This window comes from Alnus glutinosa, chromosome 11 (assembly GCF_958979055.1).
Source record: "Alnus glutinosa chromosome 11, dhAlnGlut1.1, whole genome shotgun sequence".
NCBI lineage: Eukaryota > Viridiplantae > Streptophyta > Magnoliopsida > Fagales > Betulaceae > Alnus > Alnus glutinosa.
Genome location: NC_084896.1, coordinates 1,268,212 through 1,290,168, shown reverse-complemented (window position 1 = coordinate 1,290,168; position 21,957 = coordinate 1,268,212). Strand labels below are relative to the sequence as shown.

Genomic DNA, 21,957 nt, shown 5'->3' with positions numbered 1-21,957 from the left:
AATGTTGTGGGGCTGGTGCCCCTTTCCCTTTTCCTTCTCTGTTTAATGGAGTCTTCACAGGGCTAACTGATAGAGATCAGAGAGAAGGGCTTTCAGGGGTTTTAACCTCAATTGTGGCCCAAACCATGGTCTCTCTTCTTCTTCTTTTATTTTTTATTTTTTTTTGGGTTGGATGAGTGGGCGGGTCAAAACCACATATTTCAAAAATCTTCTTAACTTCATCAAATTAGAAATTGAGCTCTTTTGAAAATTGCAAGGGATGATCGAAGTTTCATTAGCATTGCTACGTTAGCAAGGTACGATAATGGTATGATAGAAGTGAGATTTTTAATATTACTCTTTAGTTTGATAGGTTGGATTGGAAGAAAATATCTCGACACATTTTAGAGGAAGACTTTGTTCATTTGGGGTACTACCATTACAAAAGTTGCAGCATATTGGGAATGATAAAGAAATATGGAGGACAAAGTTCACGGTTGGATTCTTATCAACAAACTGGAAGGAGTAATGTTACATACACTCTCACTCTCTTACTTCCGTTTTCACACTCCCGGAGGTGGCTTTTAAAATCACCATATCATATTTAATGGTGATTTTAAAAATCATATTAAGGACTGTCAAAATAGAAGCGTGTAGCATTACTTAGCTGAAAGAAAAACACAGTTTGAACTCATAACACAAGTGCCAGGAATGTTTCATAACTAAATGCTTAAGAACAAAGTCAGAGCCTTTTGTACATCTGATTTTCCCCAACATGACACAGAAACAACAAACCAGAAAGTACCATCACAAGCAGAACAAGAACTCGGTGATTATTGACCTTTATTCAACATCTACACAACATAGAGACAACGGTGCTGTTGCTTAGATAGAGGCTGTTGTCGGCGATGGAACCCAGACAAGATGATATACGGGGAGGAAATGGCATATTGGAGAAGACGAGCCGGGCTTGATTCCAAGTTGGCTAAACAGAATGTGATTAGGGTCCCAATCAGACGTGTCCATGTGGCATACAGCAACAGCTTCCACCTTCTGTCCGTTCTCACCTCCTAGTGAAACCTTGAAAATCTTGCTCCTTTCTATGAAGTGACAGTAGAAAACTTTGTAAGGGTAAGGCAGTGGGTGGCAAGCTACCCATTTAGGAGCATAAATTTCTGCTGAAATTCTCAAGACAGTGTAGTTTTGTGTCAGGGCAGTTGGCATTGTGGGGTGTGTTGTTGTTGTTAGGACATTCAAGTTAGTCCGCGAGCCCATGATGTTGTTCACAAAATCAACCATGGATTCTAAAGAGGTAGCACAGAGCTTGATCTCCCCCTTGATGGGTAAAGATTCACACTGCTGGAGTGTGTCTTTCATGGCTTTTGCATTGGGAGAATCTGTAGGGATTGAGAAGAGTTGAAGAACGTCTGGGAGTTGGGGCAATGAGAAAGGAATGGAATCAGCTTCTTCTCTAGGCAAGAAGTGGGGAAATTCTTGTATGGGGAAGTGGACTGCCATTGTTCTCCCAACATACAGATCATCAATGGCGAAAAAGCCTGACTTGAATGCTTCCGAGTGATCCATGTGGGATGATGATGCCTTTTCTGCCATTTGATTTTCATGCAAGTCTTGCGTATTTCTGTAGGCAGCTATGTAGGAATTCTGACTCTTCCTAGTGTATGAAGTTATGTAACTGTCTTTCGCATCTCCTCTGCCTCCATAACCAGTTTTGTAATTTGCTTCTCTGTTTCTGTACCCAGCTATGTAGGGTTGTTGGTTCATCTCTTTTTGGTTTTCCACCACTTGTTGGCCACACTGCAAACAAGAACCCAAATCAAGATCAACTTCAACAAAGACTTACAAACTCTAGCTCTCAAATAATGAGTAGTGAGCAAATCAAAAACAAAGACTAACATGCTCTTTATTCTCAATCTCTGAGTCTTTTAAGGCTTCTTTAGTACCATACTGAGTTATGTAATTGTCTTTCACATCTTCTCTGTTTCCATAACTGGTTATGTGATTTGCCTGTTTGTTTTTGTACCCAGCTTTGTAGGGCTGGTCTATCTCCTGTTTATTTGCCACCTCCACTTGTTGGCCATGCTGTCAACAAGAATCCAAATTAAGATAGACTTTTAACAAAGAGTAAACTCTTAGATACAGTATAATAGACATATCACCAAAACAAAGACTAACATGCTCTTTATTCTCTATCTCAGAGTCTTTCAAGGCTTTTTTAGCGCCATACTGAGCTATTTAATTGTCTTTCACATCTTTTTTGGTTCCATAACTAGTTATGTAATTTACCTGTGTATTGCTGTACCCTGCTATGTAGGGTTGGTTCCTCTCTTTTTGGTTTGCCACCTCTACTTGTTGGTGGCCCTGCAAACAAGAATCCAAATTAAGATCAACTTGACAAAATGTAAACCCTTAAATACAGTGTAATAGGCATATATATATCACCAGAACAAACACTAACATGCTCTTTATTTTTCATCTCAGAGTCTTTCAAGGATTCTTTTGTATTATACTGAGCTATGTAATTGTCTTTCACATCTTCTCTGCTTCCATAACTGGTTATGTAATTTGCCTGTCTCTTTCTGTACGCAGCTATGTAGGGCTGGTACTCTATCTCTTGTTTGTTTGCCACCTCCACTTGTTGGCCATGCTGTCAACAAGAATCCAAATTAAGATAAACTTTTAACTAAGTGTAAACTCTTAGATACAGTATAATAGGCATATCACCAAAACAAAGACTAATATGCTCTTTATTCTCCATCTCAGAGTCTTTCAAGGCTTATTTTTAGTGCCATAATGAGCTATTTAATTGCATAACTAGTTATGTAAATTTACCTCTGTATTTCTGTACGCAGCTATGTAGGGTTGGTTCCTCTCATTTTGGTTTGCCACCTCCACTTGTTGGTGGCCCTGCAAACAAGAATCCAAATTAAGATCAACTTGACAAAATGTAAACCCTTAAATACAGTGTAATAGGCATATATATATATATATCACCAGAACAAACACTAACATGCTCTTTATTTTTCATCTCAGAGTCTTTCAAGGCTTTTTTAGTGCCATATTGAGCTATGTAATTGTCCTTCACATCTTCTCTGCTTCCATAACTGGTTATGTAATTTGTCTGTCTTTTTTGGTACGCAGCTATGTAGGGCTGGTCTATCTCTTTTTGGTTTGCCACCTCCACTTGTTGGCCATGCTGGAAACAAGAATCCAAATTAATATAAATTTGACAAAATGTAAATAGTAATGCTATTTAGTAAACTGTTATACGACTGTCATACAATTGGGATGACGTGTCAGTGAAAATCAGCATTTGGATCAGTAAGGGCTTGTAAAAAAGAAAAGAAAAAATCAACGGTTGATTTTCACTGCCATGTCATGATCTCAATCGTATGACAGTCGTATAACAGTCTACTAATAGCATTTCTCAATTGTAAACCCTAAAATACAGTGTAATAACCACATCACCAAAACAAACACTAACGTGTTCTTTGTACTCCATCCCAGAGTCTTTCAAGGCTTTTTTAGTGCCATACTGAGCTACGTAATTGTCTTTTACGTCTTCTCTGGTTCCATAACTAGCTATATAATTTGCTTGTCTGTTTCTATACCCAGCTATGTAGGGTTGGTTCATCTCTTCTTGGTTCAAGTGTTGTCCAGCTTCGTCGACCTTCACTCCATTAGCATGGTTCCACTGCATGCAAACAAAAACTCAAAGATCAATATATGGCCACGATGCAAATCAACTTCAGAGAAGTGTAATTAAGCTTCGAAATCAAATTTAAAAATTAAGCAGATGATCATGAAACGGCACACTAACATGCTCTTGCTTAGCAACATCCCTTGCTCCACTTCCATGATCACACTGTGAACAAACAACGCAAATTAAGATCAAATTTAAGAAATGCTAAACTTTCATATAAAATGCATGGAGCTCAAGATTCATTAATTTCAACTTCTGTTGATTAAGGGTGTAAGATAAAAGAAGGATTTACCATTAAGAGCAAAAGATAAAAGGAGAGGATCCAATATGCAGATGGAAGAGCCATATTTCTCATAACTCTTGTTGATTAAGGGTGTGAGATTTCAAGAAAACCATGCTAGCTTTTATAACCATCCGGTGCATGGCTTAATTTCTTAGTTGATTAAAATAATTGTTTCACTCATCTTGTATCACATGGCATTTATGTGGATTGCCACTAGCTTAATTAGCGGTGCTAATGGTACTACATTTTATGGTCCAGATTAAATTTTATGGCATTTAACGGTCTACATGATATCACGTTATTTAAAAATTTTAAATGGCATAGCAACGTAGACAACATATACACCATTAGATGCTGTGAAATCTAATATGAACCATGAAACAGAGATGATCCTGTTCCTGACGGAACAATTCCCGTGGCACTTATTAAGTTAGTCATTAAACAATTAAATTTACTTGTAAAATTTTGTTAATTTTTTCATTTATAATAATTGTTATGTCTGACGTGTCCCTCATGCTTGGGAGAGATCGAAGAGAGATTTCAATAATCCAAGTGGGTAGAAAATTAAGCCAATAATTGATAGCTAGGGTTTCCCAAGAAGCAATAATATTATGACAATACTAATTAAGAGAATGAGATGACCCAAAAGTATCATGAGAAGGTCATCATAATATATCATATAATAACCAGTTCAATGAAATCCCAGATCCATACTCTTCTTCTCCCTCTTAACATCTTCGAAAGTCTCACCTAGTGGAGGCAACACATGCCACCACAGTACGAGGAAGGTTAATTGGTTTGAAAATTCTGCAATCATACTGCTTTCTAAATAATATATAGGGTAAACTATAATTTGCCTTCCTAATCTTAGGTCTAATTACACTTTACTTAATTCCATGATCTTTAAAAAGTTAAACCAAACCGGCCTTCTTAATTTGGATTAAATTGATATATTTTGGTGAACTAATCAAGTGATACTATATTTGTAACGACCCACACCTTCAACGATAAAATATTGTTCGTTTTTTGCTATTCCAAACTAGACTTTACAGGAGGTCACCCATTCTGGTACTACTCTCGCAGAAGCACGCTCAACTGCAAAATTCTGATAGGTTTATGACCATCACGGCTTTGAAACGTGTTATATCAAGAAGTGTACGAATATTCATATAAGTACATCTTCATTCCCATATCCAAGCGATATGAGACGTTACAATATTATTATATATTTAATTGATTATAATTAATGTGCAGCTAAGTTTGTGAAGATGATGATGGGGCATCATTTTGATTGGTTCTATCCAAACTATATCAATTTAATGTAAATTATAAGGAGGTTAATATGATTTTATTTTGTTTTTTGAAAATCAGCTGAGGGATAAAACATATTAATTAGACATATTCACAGATAGCTTAATTTTAATTACCCCTAAAATGAAATAAAAACATTTGGTATGACATTTAATGATTTTGACATGGTTTGTTGAATTGTCTAATCTTTCACACATTTTATATATACCTATCCATATATAGCGAAATAGGCTCTGTATTTCAAGTGAAATAGAAATTAAAGGAACCATTTTATATTTAAGATTATATTTTACAGATTTAATAATATACATGTTAACACATGGCAAATATGTTGTCACGTTATTTAATTTAAAAAATTTAAATGACATCGTGACACTAATAATGTAACATAAATTATCACATCAATTTGAGGAAATCATAGTTAAATATATACTAAATTTAGCATTATCCTACAATCTTGGATCAAATAATAATAATAATAAATCTTACCTAGGATATTTATTTCATTTAAAAAAACGTCAATTACTATTTTCTAATAATATGGATAATTAAGGTTTCAAAACTCATTTAGTCAACATGAAACTCTCCTGAAATGACTGAAAGCCATGAGTTAATTAATCAACTCTGATTAAACTCAAGAAACTTGCCCATGATTTATCAGGTCAAACTCATGTTTTTCAAACAAAAATGCAGAAAATGTACAATTTTGAAGTGCATTTGACAAAAAAAAAAAAAAAAAATGGTTTGAAAAGTTGAAAAACCTTATATGTTTTCGAGCAATATGTAAGGGGATGTGTGTTTTAAAGGGATAATTGTACCGTTGGTCCCTGTGGTATGTCATAATTATTTTTCACTCCCTATGGTTTAAAAAGTTCATGGGAGTCCCTGTGTTATGCAATAATTACAAATCGATCCCTAGCATCAAATTATGTTAAATTTTTTAACAGATTCCGTCAAATGCCACGTCAGCGCCACATGTCGTCGATAAGATGGTGACACGTGTCCATCTTAATAAAAAATATAAATTTATTAAAAAATAAATAATTAAACTTATTTTTTTAAAAAAAATTAAAATTCAAAAAAAAAAAACAAAAAAAAAACAGCCTCACGTTTTTTTTTTTTTTAAATAAGTATTTTTATTTATTTTTTAATAAATTTATATTTTTTTTATTAAGATGGACACGTGTCGCCATCTTATTGGCGACATGTGGCGCTGACGTGTAGAGCTAACAGATTCTGTCAAAATGGTGGACGGAAAATCGACCCAGGGAGTAAAACGTAATTATTACATAGCACAGGGACCTCTCATGAACTTTTTAAACCATAGGGAGTGAAAAATAATTATGGCATACCACAGGGACCAACGATGCAATTATCCATTTTTTAAAAACGTACAATTTTAAAGGGGGTGCTTTTTTAAAAACATGATTTTTATAAATTTTATGAAATACTTATCTGCATTTTTAAAAATCGAATTTTCATTAACTGCATTTTGAAATCACTATTTTTTTAAACAAAACGTCTTGAAACCTCTACATCATAAACTTAATACTAATAGACCCTTTTATGATCTAATCCAGTACTATTTGAGTTATGTTTTAATAGTGAGTGTTGTTAAGGGTAGTATAGCTTTTATTACAAAGTACCTTACAAATTGATATGACAATTTATAAATGGTAAAATGATTAGTTAGTTGCTGAATTTTCAATCATATACTCTTAATCATTTCACAAATTATGAACTATCACGTCAATCGGTAAGAAAATTGTAACAAAAATTATAGTACACCAATCATTTTCTTCTAATACTAGTAGAGTAATGATATAACCTATATTTTTATCTTATCACTGTCTCCTCTGCTGACGTGGCAATGCCAATAAGTCTTCAATTTTTTTATTTTTTATTTTAAATAAATGCTTATTGGAACCACCGTGGGAGTAAGGTAAGAGAATTGTGAGATAAAATTGTGGTTAATTTCTAGCATTACTGAATAGGAGTATTGGATCTAAACGTACTAAAGTAATGCAAAAAATTACATTTTTTATCTCATAATTATCTCACAATGTTGATGTGACAATTTCAACCAACCTTTAATCAGTCATTGTTAAAAAAAAATTCAAAGACCTGTTAGAATTGTCACATCATCATTGTTTTGTGGGATAAAAATGTGTGTTTTATAAGCATTATTCTTAAAAAAAAAGATTAATATTGATGTCGTAGTCATAAACAATCATTGAATTAGTCATTGTTAAATAAACAAAAAAAATCCAAGTATTAGCTAGTTAGAATTATCACATTAGCATTGTTTTGTGGCAAAATCATTTATACTTCGACGGGTGCAAGTGAAATTTATCTAATTTTTTTAAAAAACGTGCCAATATTAAATTTAAATACACCATTCAATGCATAAATTTTAAATCATAATCATAAAACGAATATTATCCCAAGGAAGGATATTCGTATTCCTGCGTAGCTTGCCCCTTAAGAAACATCGACCAGTTAAAAAAAAAAAAAAAAAAAAACTACGACGATGAGTGCGGCGCCTTTAATGCATGAAAATACTACCTTAGCTTGCATAATTGCACTAGGTCAACTAATAACAATTTATATATATATATATATATATATATATATATATTATTTTATTTTATTTTATTTTGGCTTCATTGCTTGCTTGATAAATACTCAATTGATAGATAATCTCATTGAAAATCGTGAAAAAGACAGTATTTAACTTTTCCATTCCATCACTATGGAAGTCTTATTTGTTAAATCATTTATTATCTCAAAAGATTAGTTAATAGAAAATAAGTAATATTTAACACCTACCCTATATCTCAAAAGATTGTACTGCTACCTATTTGGTAATTTAAATGGGAAAAAACTAATAAATGAATGACCTACATAAATGAAATGAGAGTCGTCTTAGGGTATTATAACTTTTACTATAGGTTTCTTATAAACTGATATAAGAGTGCATATGTCACTTATCAGGTTAGAACTAAACAATTAAATTACATGTCAAATTTTGTTGCTTAATATTTTCACCATTAAGATACCGTGACATGCATGAGTTTGTAAGATTGGGCGTAGGTATCATTGTGGAGGATTTTCAAGGCATGGTGACTGCGGATAGAAGTCAGACTATCTGTTTTTTAGCAGCGCATGTGGTGGTAGAATCAATAGTGCGTGGCATTGAATGCAGTGGAATTCAATCGTGATCTCGGGTTGCCTAGCATAATGTTGGAGGGTGATTCGCTGCAAGTAGTAGCTCGGTCAAGAACACGAGCCCGAATTGGAGCAGGTATGGATATATCATAGAGGATATTAAAATAGTTCTTTAAGGGCTAAGGAATTGTCAGATTTATCATACCAAGAGAGCAAATAATTATGCTGCACATGGATTAGTTAAGACGACAACTTTACATGTCATAGATAAGGTTTGGATGGAAGAAATTTCTAGTTGTATTTGTGATGTTGTAACTTTAAAGCAAATGACTTCGCTATCTCAGAGTTTTTAGCTTTAGATTTTTCATACCGATGAATATTGAAATTATTTCAAAAAAACACAAAACAATCTTTAAAACACAATATACTTATAAAAGCAATTTTCACCTTTACTCACATAAAAATATTATTCAAAAAAAAAAGAAAAAAGAAGCTAATAAAAACACATTAATAACCATATACCAAAAATAAATAAATTATATAATTTATTTATTCTTGGCCCTGTGCCTTCAACTACTCGTCTTTAGAAAACAATGCCCGGAAAGAAGTCAATTTGTGTAAGCATTGCTGGATCCAAAACCCTTATAGATCGGAAATGTGAAACACAACCCATTAAAAACATTAGGCTGATAGCCAGACACTGAACATGTTCTAGGATCACTAACCAAATAAAAAAACATAAAGGTTGGATAGTACAAGTTGAGCGATTTGGCAATGACTTGTCCAAAGATTAGTTGCAATTGTCACATCAATATTGTGAGATAATTGTAAGATAAAAATGTAATTTTCAACTGATATGGCATGTCGAATAGCTATTATTATTATTATTATTATACCAATGGCTAGTCTAAGGGCTAACTGCTAGGAGTAATGCTCTACACCACCCCCTCATCCCCTTCTAAGGCTCCTATCCAGGCTATCTCCTAAAGCCTATGTGGCGCGGTCCCCCAAATAAAAAAAAAGACCAATTAATTTCCACTACGCCACATAGGCTTTAGGAGGATAAGTGAGGGTGGTGTATCGCATTACTTGAGTAATGCCATTTGCACACTTTGTGTACTCGGTTTGTACACAAAGTGTGTTAACACATAATAAGATCATCGTACAACATAGGCCTAAGTGTATAGGCAAATGAAAACATGCATAAACTTCATACTAAAACATTCTCCGAAACAACGTGAGAATTTGATGCATATGAATGTTTATAACTACACACTGTTTTTGGCGGAGAGGATGAAGATTAAGAAGATGGGTAAGAAGTAACTAGATTTGCAAGTCTTAACCATGCTCAAGCTGGATAAGAACGCTAGTTAGCTAGCTGTTTTATAGCATAGGATGCCTAGCTAGACATAAAACTATAATTGTACCTAGTATCTTGATGATTCATTTGATTAATGACTAACAATAGAGATTAATCTAGAGTTTTCTTCACTGGTTTGGCCTCTAAACCAACAAAGAGGTACCTAGCTCTTTGCTCTTGTGACACACTAATAGTTACTTTTTTCTTCTCAATTTTTAAAGAAAATGCTGTAATATGTATCTTTGGTCCTTGAAATGAGGCCTAGCTAGGTTTGATTTTTATACTAGTACTTATGTCTTTTTCTATCTATCAAAGACAAATTCAATTCTACTTATAACTAGCATGAGGTTATACTTAGTACTGTTATGTGACATCCTCACTCACATTCATGGTTGATGAACAAAAGTTATAAGAGTCATATTAAAATTATATGTGAAAATTAAAAATGCACGTGAAAATCACATGCTATAAGGTAGAGGTGACAATTGATGTTCACATGTCAGATTTGGGCCATGTTAAAACATAGATATAAAATCATATAGGTCAACCCTAACTAGATCCGTTAACCTTAACCCACTACTTTCGTGTTGAATTCGTGGGTCGTGTAAAAAATTGTTAACCTTACTCTAAATGACTTGTCAATCATATATTCTTAATTATTTCACCAACTATAGATTGTCACTCAATTTGTAGGAGAATTATAATAAAAGCTGTAGTATACTAAGTATTTTCCCACCGAAAACAAAATGGTTATGGCAAAGGTGTTTGGGTTCTGGCTTGGTCACCTGTTTCAAGACCAGGATCGATAACACACTGTACCATATTAATCTAATGCACTAGTAAGTTAAACTCTACTGAGTATAAGGATTTGGATTCCCAATAATTTTTTGCTTGGGTCGCTAGAAATTCGGGCAAAAAATATGAGAGCTCCTATGAAATTTACTTGTCCGAGATCTGCTTGGACAAGTGAGCCTTGTAAGAATTCTTTCATATTTATTGCTCGAATTACTAGCGATCCAAAGAGCAAAATTATAGGAGATCTCTATCCAAGTAGAATGAACCCAGAACATTCAGCCTTCTGAGAATAAAAACCCAATAAATTATAAGCACCGCTTGACATATATCATGGGCAAATTATCATTGAAGGCAACCCGGGTCTGTCAGTTGATAACAAATTGCAGTATGATGTCCTGAAGGCATAAGATGGTTTGGTAGAGAATCATGAATTCAATATTCTGTTTCTAACACGCCATCGATAAGTCCAAACTCCATAGCCTGCAATAAGAGGCAGCAAGAGCAAGAAAAGCTTTAGTGGTTTTCAGTGGTCTAATTATTTTTTTTTGATAAGTAGTTTTCAGTGGTCTAATTATGTTCTAAAGCAGTAATCAGTTGCCAAGGAAGCTGGGATAAAAAAGAAGCAGAAAATGGAAGCTTTTTCATTATAATGGGCTTTGAATTTTGAGTTTTCAGGGTGTACAATCATCGTGATAACTCAAAAGCAATATTTATGAGGTACCAGTTAATTGGCCATTTGGCCATATCCATTTCTCATTTAAATATAATGAAGAGAGGCTAAAGCACATTACCTCAGAAACAGACAGGAAACGATCCCTTTCAGTGTATTGTTGCACTTTCTCTAGAGGTTGGCCAGTAAAAGCAGCATACATTTTGTCAATTTTCTGCATAATATTATGAGGGAAAGAAGAAAGCAGAATTAACACTTACTATTTTTTTGATGAGTAATCGAGAGATCATAAAAAGTGTTGGACGCCCTCAAGTACACAAGGAGTATACAAGAGAAGCTACTTAGCTAGTAGGAGAAAAAGAACAACAAATTTAAGATAACTAATCACCAAAGGAGAGACAAAAGCAGCTGTCCAACGATACATGGTGTTGAAAAATAAAGACTTAATATTCTCTAAAGTCTTTTCACGGTCTTCAAAACTTATGTTATTCAATTCTCTCCAAAGACACCACAAAAGGCATGAAAACACCATCTTCTATACAGCAGCACTCCGAGTGCTGCCGGCAATCTACCAACAAGCATACAAGTCGACCACTTGTCTAAGCATAGCCTAAGATAACCCAAATCGATTGAAGAAAATATTCCAAATGGCGCAAGTAACCTCACAATGGAGAAGAAGATGATCCAAACTCTTAAACACTTAATACTGAGGAGTGCCCTCACGCATTCAAAATAATTTTGACAGAGAAAAGCAAGTTTGTCATGGAAATTGGTAAATTCAGTCATTGGAATATGGAAAACAATCCGAATCTCAAGTGCTCGGGGAATTGGAAATTGCAATAATGGCACATCAATATTTTCTGTCAAAGCCCCAGAAAATACTGCAAGTTTTCAGATCATTAGGCTTCTAAAAATTGGTAGCTAATGAAAAATTGGAAGAAATTCCTTAATATCCTTGCAGCACAAGAATGTTGGTGCCTTGTTAACAATCATTCCAAACTTCCTCAAATGAGTATCAAGGCACCTGTATTTACTACTAAAATGTTGTTTTCCAAGAGATAGGCCAAACATACCAATCTAATTCTTTGAGATAAAAGCATGGATTTTTCAAGCAATATGTTGCACACTCTCAATTATCATCTTCACTGCAGTGCAGAATGAAACTAATTTGAACAGACCAGCCCAGCATGTTGCTAGCCCTAAATTTCAGTTCCTCTAATGCTTGAGTCGTTATATTTCAGCTTCATCTAAGTTGTTTAGGCTGAGTTCTAATTGTCAAGAGATCATTTAGAGCATGCAACTAGGGAAGAGAGACTGACATGGCGAGATTGAACTGCTTCGTTCACTTGGCGCCTCACATCTTCCACATGACCCTACAAGCAGATAACACAGTCAAACAGTCAAATCTATGGGATTTTTAACAAATGATCATGCAATATTTCAGATTATTTTATTTTTTTGTATTACACATGCTCATGATAATATGTTTATGGTTTGTGTTACCCAGACCCAAATCCATTCAACATTGTTTTATTGTAACTTTTTAATCTTAAACCACTGAAGATTAGGAGAAACTAATTTAAATTTCACGTAAGCCCATGCACCCATACACCGAAAGGACAAAAACAAGTAGGCAAACATAAGAGAGGAAATTAAACTCGATTAGAAAGATGTACTTCGAATCTAATTTGTTCGAACAGATTTACCAGAATTTGTTATGGATTTCTAATCTAATCTTCAGATCTTATCCTCTCATACACATCTGCTTTCATATAATGCAGTAAACTAAGCCAAAATGCAATTCATACCCCACATCCACTCTGTGGTTGATGTATCATAATGCGTGCATTTGGCATTGCATAGCGCATTCCCTTTTCTCCACCAGCAAGAAGAAGTGCACCTTGGCTTGCCGCTACTCCAAAACATACTGTGCCAACCTTAGGCTTTATCTGAAAACACGAGTCAATAAATGCTTGGAGAGTGAGAGATTGAAGACCTTTTTTTTTTTTTCAAAGATATATGGATGTATACGAAATAATATGCACACAATTGGGAGATGCAGTACATGCTTTAGCAAGTACCATATAACTCTAAGGATGAGTACATAATCCAACGATGAATAGGGGAAAAAGGCCACAATGTGCTTGGTTTTCTCGAGAATACAGAAGATGGACAGGCCTGAATGCCTGACAGGATCATATATATGAGTACATGGGAAGGAAGACTGTCAACATCCAGCAACAGTCTGGTAACTTGTTCTTACATTTTAAAGGCAGATGATATTTGTGTTTTAATCTATAACATATAGATAGCATGATCTCTTTCAAACCCTGAAAGATATCAAATGAAATTCATGAAGACATCATTCCAAGCACAGAAACATTATCAGCCAAAAGACAAGTCCCACGACACCGTCTCAAATTCCCCATATATAAATAAATAACTCAATTAATAAACTAAAATAATGTCAGATAGAGAGAGAGACAGAGACAGAGACAGCTTATCTTTTTGTTTCCTTAATAAGTAATCTTTCTCCTTTAGTTTTCCTTCTCCAAATGTTCATTTTCTTCCATTCAAGTTCGTATATTTAAAGTAAAATGGTTAAGCAATCTTTTGGAGCGAACAAGCATGACATTTGTATCTATTTGGCATCTTAGTTACATGTGTACTCCTCATCTTAGTTACATATGTACTCCTCATATTATCTATCTCCTATTTATCATTTTCTTTTCGTTTATTGTGAAGTAGAAAATGGTCAAGCCACCTATTGAAAAATAGCATCATGTTCAAATATATTCTAAACCTAAGCTGTATGAGTAAATGGATCCTGCAACATTTATATAGGGATACCAGATATAATATTTTTCAGCCACTCAGACAGAAGGGTAATTCATGATGATTGCTCATATCAATTAAAATTTAGGCTTGACAACATAATTAAATCAAAGTTCAATCTAGGGTTAATTGAAAAAATAAATACATAACAACCATGTGATTGATTTGGAATTTTCAATTTTAGATTGGAGATAATCTTTTTTCTGAGACAGTAGGTCACAATCATTTCATATAAGGATATCCTCAATACAGTTTTCAATTAATCATTATTTTTCTCGCCTTGTGGAAGGTCATTACCAATACCAGAGTACCAATAAAAAGTAACCAATGTGCTAAAGGTAACAAGAATTAACTAGGAAAAAGAAATCAAGAAATGCAACAATTTTTTTTTTTAATCTTACCCAAGACATGCAATCATAAATTGCCAGAACGGAATATGTACTTCCACCAGGGCAGTTCAAATACACCTGACAAGGTACAGGACTAAGTCATAAGCTGTAAAGAATTATCTTTACACACACACACACACACCAAAAAAAAAGTTACACTTTAGAATTTTGAATTTGCAGCCCAAAGGCATCAATTCCAATAGCAGAAAAACAAAACAACACTCTCAAACATAATCACACCAGAATGTCTGCATTCTCATCAATAGTTGCCAGTGTCACAAGCTGCGATATAACTCGCTGAGCCACCTGTGAGTTGATTGGCTGTCCAATGAAGATTATGCGATTCCTGAACAACACCGATGCGAGATCCAAAGGCCCTCCTGGGGTCATTACAGCTGGCATTATGGGTGGATTCCCCCCCTTTCTGGCTTCTATTGCTTCATAACTGCTTGTCAAACACAGTTCAAATCACTTATTATTCCATTCAATAGTTTAATCAGAGAAGCAGAAAACATGGAACTAGATCACGCATCTATAATTGTAGGATCGCGAAGAAAGCTGAGTAATAGAACTTGTGAAGATTAATGAACACAAACATGGCCCAGCTGCAACCGCATACTCTCCAAGAAATTATCACTTGAAAAGGCATGTGTGGTCATTAGAGCAAAAGGATTATGGACAACACCAATATAACACACTCTCTCTCATATATATAAAGGATACATTAAACAATTTAAGCAAAAAAGGGAACAAGCAATGACCTTGTACTGGTATCATGAAAGTCCTTCTCTTCACACTTACGAGGTAACCCACGAGTTTTACTGGATAAGCCTGAATGCAACAACACGTTTACTTGTTAGAACTCACTCTCTATGCAAAAATGCAAGAACTTTATGCTTTAACCATCACTGCAGGCGTTTATGTCCATGAAAGAGTAGGGAATAGCCAAACATATTCAATAGCTCAATAATATGATTAAAAGCACTAGATAGCATTAACATTCATGGGCATGGTTAATTAAGAAACCAGAGTGAATTCGCTTGGACCAAAAAAAGTTTTGGATCAAATTAAGGGTATGAACTATGATAAATTATCACTTCTCCCAAGATTTGAAGGTTTTTTTTTTTTTTTTTTTCAAATGGTTACTTAATCATTTAGTTATCATTATAAATGAGAGGATGGGAGATACAGAGTGGAAACAAGGCTCAAACTCATGACCACTCATTCTGATACTGAAAAATTATCATTTGGGTCCCAAAAAGCCTAAGCTGCAAAAAGTTTAAGTTTACTCATTTAACCATTTTTCTAATCAACTCAAATAAACTGCTGCTAAGCACAATTAAACTCAAAAAAGACAACTGGGTCATTCCAAAATCGAGTTGTAGCTTAAATTTAGCTATTGAGAATGCAAAACGTTCATTTCTTGTCCTATCCTAACCATAAAAGAATGAAATTTATGGAATTTAAAAATTGAAAAAGAATTACCAAGTGTTAAAGAATCTCCGTACGGACTTGGCAAGGCAGATACTATCGAACTGGTGGAGTTTCTGTGGATTGGCAAAATGAATTCAAGAATTGACAACAGCAAGTAAAACTCGAATAAAAGTAAGCAATTTATACACACACACACACACACACATACACATGTATACCTGCGAGAATATACAGGAATGGACGAGGTTCTGTTGCAAGAAGCGATTGACAAGCTTAATTGCACGGAGATAGCTGAAGCCACCATTTTGCACCGAGAGAGAGAGAGAGAGAGAGAGAGTGGCGAGCTAGCACTCCTTCGTGTTTCGGCGACGGCGTCGTTGAAGTTTAATTTTTCTTTTTCTTTTGGTTGCACAAAGTGAAAAACGTTTCTCGAAGAGTAAATTATTCTTTGCCCCAAACTACCCCTCATTTATATATTTTTTACCCATCTCAAATACCAAATTTCAAATTCAACGTTTAATTTGTAGATATATGAGTCTCGTAAATTCAATAATAATTTAAAAAAATAAGATGGGTAGGAACTAAGAAATGTGTAGAAAATGTTATATAATTTCTCATCCTTTAATCAGTTTGGGCTGTTAAAGTTTTCAAAATCGAGTCACATGGAAATGACATATTTGACACTCTACTAGAGTAAAACACAATGATTTGTAGGTAACAATAATAATAATAATAATAATAAGTTACAAAATGGGAATTGATCATGAGAAATCCATTTGAATCCTAAATCTCATCTTCAGTGCACTGTTATTTTTAGAGGTGACAATTCATATTTGTCTGTCGGGTTCGAATCATATTGAGATATGTGTATAAGATTTATAGATCAACCATAACCTGACCCATTTAATTAAATGGGGGAAACCTCTCAGTCATAATCTTCTAATTTTGTATTGGGTTTGTGTCAGATTCGCGAATCATGTCAAAAATTGCCTATCATTATGTCGCGTGTTGGATTCGGGTCATGTTAAAGTATGTGTATAAGACTATATAAGTAAACTCTAATGCGACCCATTTAATTAAACGAGTTTGACTTATTTACTCTAACATTTAATTTAGTGCAGATCGAATTTGTATCAGGTTTACGAGTCGTGTAAAAAATTGTTAGCCTTTATTACTTCACATCATGACCCATGGGTGTAACGCCCAAAAAGAATAGCAAATGAAATATTGACATATTTCACGTGACATTATTATTTTTATTATCTTATTAACGCAGCGAAAAGTGTTTTGATGTTTGGTTAGTTGCCTCTCTGGGTTAATTATGATTGTCTCTTGTTGGAGGGAAATGTTTTTCTTGTGGTCTTGGCCATTAAAAACCCTTTTCTTTTTTTTTTCTTGGACTTTTGCTAATTGTATTTATGATATTAGTTTAGTTTTATTTTTCTTTTAAATTTGGAATGCTTTGAAAGTGTCTGGATATGTTAATTTTAAGACATATACTTTAGCGTAATGAGTCGTTTTCCATCATATTTTTAGAAGCATTTCTACGGAATTTTCTATATATATATATATATATATATATATATATATATATATATATATATATATATGTATATGTATATGCATGCGTACAATCACAATTCACAGCCACACAACCAGATTTAAGCTGAGAAAGCAGGCACCCAAACCAAGTTATCAGCAGGAAAGAAATGGCACACAGGAGAGGTTCGGGGTTCAACTTTGAGCACACGAAATGACACGTGATCAGGATCCCACCGAGAGGTATCCATGTGGCAAACAGCAGCTGCTTGCACTGCCTCTCCATTCACGCCGCCTAGTGAAACCTCAAATACCCTGTTCTCACTCTCTTGGCAATGACAGTAGAAAACTGCATAGGGATAAGGCATAGTGTGGCATGCTATCATTTTCGGAGCTGAAATCTCTTTCACTCCCAAAAATGTATAGTTCTGTAGAAGTGCAGTTGAATCTGTGAAAAAAATTTGAATTGGGTGTCCAATCCAAATATGCCACCTGCAAAATCAAGCAGGGACTCTAAGGTGGTAGCACAGAACTTGGTCTCTCCTTCAATGGGTTCAAGTTCACACTGTCCTAGTGTATATTCCAAAGCCTTGGCTTGGGGAGAATATATGGAGAAGGAGAAGAATTCAAGAAGGTTTGGAAGCTGTTTAGATGAGAATGGAATGGTATCAGCCTCTTCTCTGGACAGCAATCTAGGAGACATTGAAGGGTCCTTCTCGGGAAAATATATGGGCTTTATTTTCCCAACTTTTAGATCATCAATAGTGAAGAAAACATTTAGTGAAGGTCCATGCATGTCCATGTGCTGCATGTGGATTTGTCGATGATCATGCACATGCTTACTACTGATCTCTTGTGCTCTCTGTTATAAAATCACAAGCAGAAGACAGTCATTGAGCTTTCAATATACTTTCTACAAAAGTAACTAAAGATACGAATACTGTCAAGGGCCTAACCATTAATCCAAAAGTCGAAGGACTGTTAGATACTGATTTGATTTGGTTAAACCATTAACGTTAGGATCGTAACAAATACTGAAGAAAACTGGAGTTAATTTGAAATCAAAGTTGAAGTCTAGAAATTTTGGAGTTTTTGCTGAAATACAAACTGTTAATTACCAAGAATAGTAAGGTTAGGAGGACTTTAACATGTGAAGGTATATATAAAAGAGGACAAAGAGCTTACAAATGAAACAAGTACTAGCTAGAGAGCAAACAATGAGGCTCCAAGAAGCAATCCCAAGTTGCATTTCCTCTTCTTTTCTTAGGAAGTCTACTTTTCTTTTTCTTCTCTGCTTCTGAAGCAAGGCAGCAATTGAAGGTATCAATTAATCAGTTAGCAACTTTAGATATACTTATTAAAAAGTTTCTAGTACTTGATTTAGATATTCTAATACTACACAGTTGAAGTTTCTTGTCAAGTATAAATATTTGGTCAAACAATAACTAAATAAAAGAGACTCATGTGGAGCTCAAAAAGAGAGAGAGAGAGAGAGAGAGACTCAGATGGCTGTGAAGGGAGAGAAAAACTGTTTTATTCGGCAGCAGGCTACTAGAGTATATTTGGATTACTCCGAAGTTATAGATTTGATAAGAATTGTATTGCTTTTGATAAAGATTATATTACCTTGAATTTAGAGATTTGATGAGATTGAATCACCTTAATTTAAGGGATTCGATTATAATTATATTTCGTCTATAAGCTCTATAAATAGAGCCTTTTGTGTTGTAAACTCATAAAATGAATAAGAGTATAATGTAGCCCTTTGATCTCTGTAAAATCTCGTCTCTATTTTATTATTCCGCACTTTGTTTTAATTCTTTTAGGTTTATGTTTTCTTTCACAGGCTTGGCCAGGACTTGGTCGAAATGGTGTCATTTGATTCTGATTAGCTGTGTCAGTTGAAGTTTTCATTGGCAACCACTACCCTTTGTCAAAAGAATTGGTTCTAGTTTGATCCCTTATGAAATTGGGCCCAAACAAACTGGCCTTGACCAAATTTCGTTTGCCACTACTCACATACCCTATTTTATGAATGATTTAGTCAATCTCCTCGATCAGTCTCACCTTTGTTGGATAGTAAGGATAACTGACAAACCCATAAGAAGGAAGCCAAAAAGAAAGAAAAAGAAAAAGTAATCACAACCGGAGAGATTTACGTAGTTTACCACTAAGAGTTACGTTAATCGAGTTGAAACGAGGTTTCACAATTTCTTGAAAAACAATAAAAGAAGACATCAATCCCAATAAGCCTTAAAGTTAGAAGGGAGTATAAATACAACTTACAACAGGGTCAAAACACCGACATGTGGCCCATCGGCCCCAACCTCATAAAAAAAATAAAATATATCCATTTAAACCATAGCGCTTTCAACATCGAATCAGATCGGATGCAAATCAAATCGGATATAAACCGGGCTTCAGATAGCCTAACACTAGGCTCAATATTGCAGAAGTCCAACAACTACCGCTAAAAGCCTAAAACTCATCTATTTTGTCTATTCTAACAACCCACTACAATTATTATACCAATCTTCTGAACATTAAGCTATGAAATGGACACCACAGAAGCCATTAAATACAGCAAACCACGACAAAGAGTTACATAGGCAGAAGTCAACGAGAAGGACTATAATTGTTATCTCAAAACAATAAGAGATAATAATGTCACTTCCCCAAACAAATCTAACCACAGCAACGTCTCCCTGGCAATCATATCCTTCACCACATTGCATCAAATTTGTCACTAGATAAGACCCTTAACAGTACCAGATAAGACCAACCCAGGAAACTTTGGAGTACTTTCGGCTAAATGTGACTAGACCTATAATCATAAAGTTCTAGATAGCTAAATAAAGAGAATAAATCACTTTTCTTGCCAAAAGGTTAAGGTGGTGTATGTTAACGTTTTTTAGAAAGTGTTTTTTAGAAAGTGTTTTTTTGTGTTTTTTTTTTTAAAGGTGATATAAATGTAAAAGTAGTTTTGAGTTTATCTCTAAGAAATTAAAGTTGTTTGTTAATGTTTTGACGAATTTTTTTGAGTAGAAAAGATAGAATTGAAGGTATGTATTAGCAAACAAGCTCTCTCTCTCTCTCTCTCTCTCTCTCTCTCTATATATATATATATATATATATATATATATATATATATAATCTCTCACATTAAAAAAATGGTAAATATAAATTATTAAATCTCAAGATTAAAGTACGTTAAATTAAGGGGTTAGTGGCATGCCAGAATTAGACAATTTTGGACGGAAGGAATGAAATAAAAAAAATTGAAGGACTTGAAAAGTTGGATTTAGAAATCTATAGGGTAAATTGAAATGTCGCGATTGCTTAGGGAATAAATTTATATTTACCCAAAAAAAAAAAACAAAAAACAAAATGTTTGGTTCCTTATGTATACAAAGGCAAATTGACAAAAACAATGATAATTAATAAATAAAAAAAACAATCAAAGAAGGGAACGCCATTTTAAATCTTACTATTAATTAAAGTAGAAATATAGCATATTCTTGTCTTTTGCCTTGTTCAATATAACTAAAGAGAGAACTTTAATGAAATATGCTCTCCATAAACCAACCTCTAATGCCCATCATGGTTGACTTTAACAGACAAGGCCAACCTAGCTAGCTTGTGCCTAAATTTAAACAAAAGATACTGTACAAATAAATTCATTTTTAAAAACTAAATTATAATGGGAGGGTGCCTAAGAACTTATATACATACACTTGGTTAATACTGTACTTAAGTCTTATAGGACACTTAGTATTGTATAATGTATCACTATGCTTTTGAATTCGACATTTATGGCGGCCAACTCTATTATACAGGCTGTTCACTCCGCAACTCGAACTCATAACGTGGTCATTAGCTCTGATACCAAATAACACGAATCTTATGTAGAACTTACTTTTGAAAATCAACTCGTAAGATGAGAGCGCTTAAAAATTTATATACACATAATTAAAATTATATTTAAGTCATATATGTGCGAAGACAATTTTAAGATCTAACACAAATATTTATATATAATTTGATGCACATTTCAAGTTGACCTTGGCCAAAATATATAACCAATTTAGGGTACTTTGAGCTTGTTTGGCAAATGGTTGTAATTGTGCAATATTTGTTTGAATAGTAATAAAAAGTGATTGAAGTGATATAAAGTATAAAAAGAAGATTTTGTTTTGTAGTGAATTTTTTTATTTGAATAATAATAAAAAATTATTAATGTGATATATAAAATAAAAAAAATATTTTTTATTTAACTGTTTTTTAAAGAAGTGAAAAAAATAGAGGGCGAAAGGGAGTTGTACCAGTCTCCTGAACCTAACTAATCTTGCCTCACAGTCTGGGTTTGAGTTTAGGAATTGTATAATTTTGTCTCACAGTCTCAAACACTCCCACTTAACAAGCTTGAATTTTCCTTATATTTCTTGCAAGTCAACTGACGATCAATGATGATGG

The 21,957-nt window shown here is 34.0% G+C and overlaps 2 protein-coding genes and 1 pseudogene across 3 annotated transcripts; all 3 read right to left on the bottom strand.

Annotated features, from left to right (window-relative positions):
* Positions 1 to 670: 670 nt before the first annotated feature.
* LOC133881683 (BURP domain-containing protein 12-like) lies at positions 671 to 4,124 on the bottom strand. 2 transcript variants are annotated; one of them, XM_062320678.1, is made up of 9 exons: positions 3,993 to 4,124; positions 3,812 to 3,862; positions 3,482 to 3,691; positions 3,008 to 3,193; positions 2,830 to 2,904; positions 2,456 to 2,644; positions 2,284 to 2,358; positions 1,894 to 2,079; positions 671 to 1,794 (listed from the first exon to the last, which is right to left on the bottom strand). In XM_062320678.1, the coding sequence occupies exons 1-9, from the start codon at positions 4,053 to 4,055 to the stop codon at positions 865 to 867; spliced, it is 1,965 nt and encodes a 654-aa protein (XP_062176662.1). In that variant the 5' UTR covers positions 4,056 to 4,124; the 3' UTR covers positions 671 to 864. The 2 variants fall into 2 exon arrangements, with proteins under 2 accessions (XP_062176662.1, XP_062176663.1); XM_062320679.1 differs by having other exon boundaries at positions 3,818 to 3,862; positions 3,993 to 4,117.
* Positions 4,125 to 10,898: 6,774 nt separating this feature from the next.
* LOC133881785 (ATP-dependent Clp protease proteolytic subunit 6, chloroplastic) lies at positions 10,899 to 16,343 on the bottom strand. Its single transcript, XM_062320818.1, has 9 exons — positions 16,164 to 16,343; positions 15,997 to 16,058; positions 15,273 to 15,342; positions 14,752 to 14,956; positions 14,524 to 14,589; positions 13,096 to 13,236; positions 12,607 to 12,660; positions 11,409 to 11,501; positions 10,899 to 11,097 (listed from the first exon to the last, which is right to left on the bottom strand). Exons 1-9 carry the CDS (start codon positions 16,247 to 16,249, stop codon positions 11,050 to 11,052), a joined length of 825 nt encoding a protein of 274 aa, XP_062176802.1. The 5' UTR covers positions 16,250 to 16,343; the 3' UTR covers positions 10,899 to 11,049.
* A 1,263-nt stretch (positions 16,344 to 17,606) lies between these two features.
* LOC133881982 (BURP domain protein USPL1-like) lies at positions 17,607 to 18,733 on the bottom strand (annotated as a pseudogene).
* Positions 18,734 to 21,957: the final 3,224 nt, after the last annotated feature.

What these genes read in the sequence shown, in the direction of transcription:
- LOC133881683 (XM_062320678.1), bottom strand. Translation starts at nt 4,055, where the DNA reads ATGAGAAATATGGCTCTTCCATCTGCATATTGGATCCTCTCCTTTTAT. An exon ending in AGATGAAAAATAAAGAGCAT is followed by an intron (nt 2,905 to 3,007) that starts GTTAGTGTTTGT and finishes TCTTGTTTGCAG; the next exon opens with GGCCACCAACAAGTGGAGGT. An exon ending in AGATTGAGAATAAAGAGCAT is followed by an intron (nt 1,795 to 1,893) that starts GTTAGTCTTTGT and finishes TCTTGTTTGCAG; the next exon opens with TGTGGCCAACAAGTGGTGGA.
- LOC133881785 (XM_062320818.1), bottom strand. Translation starts at nt 16,249, where the DNA reads ATGGTGGCTTCAGCTATCTCCGTGCAATTAAGCTTGTCAATCGCTTCT. An exon ending in ATTCCTGTATATTCTCGCAG is followed by an intron (nt 16,059 to 16,163) that starts GTATACATGTGT and finishes GCCAATCCACAG; the next exon opens with AAACTCCACCAGTTCGATAG. An exon ending in GTTTCCTGTCTGTTTCTGAG is followed by an intron (nt 11,098 to 11,408) that starts GTAATGTGCTTT and finishes CTCTTATTGCAG; the next exon opens with GCTATGGAGTTTGGACTTAT.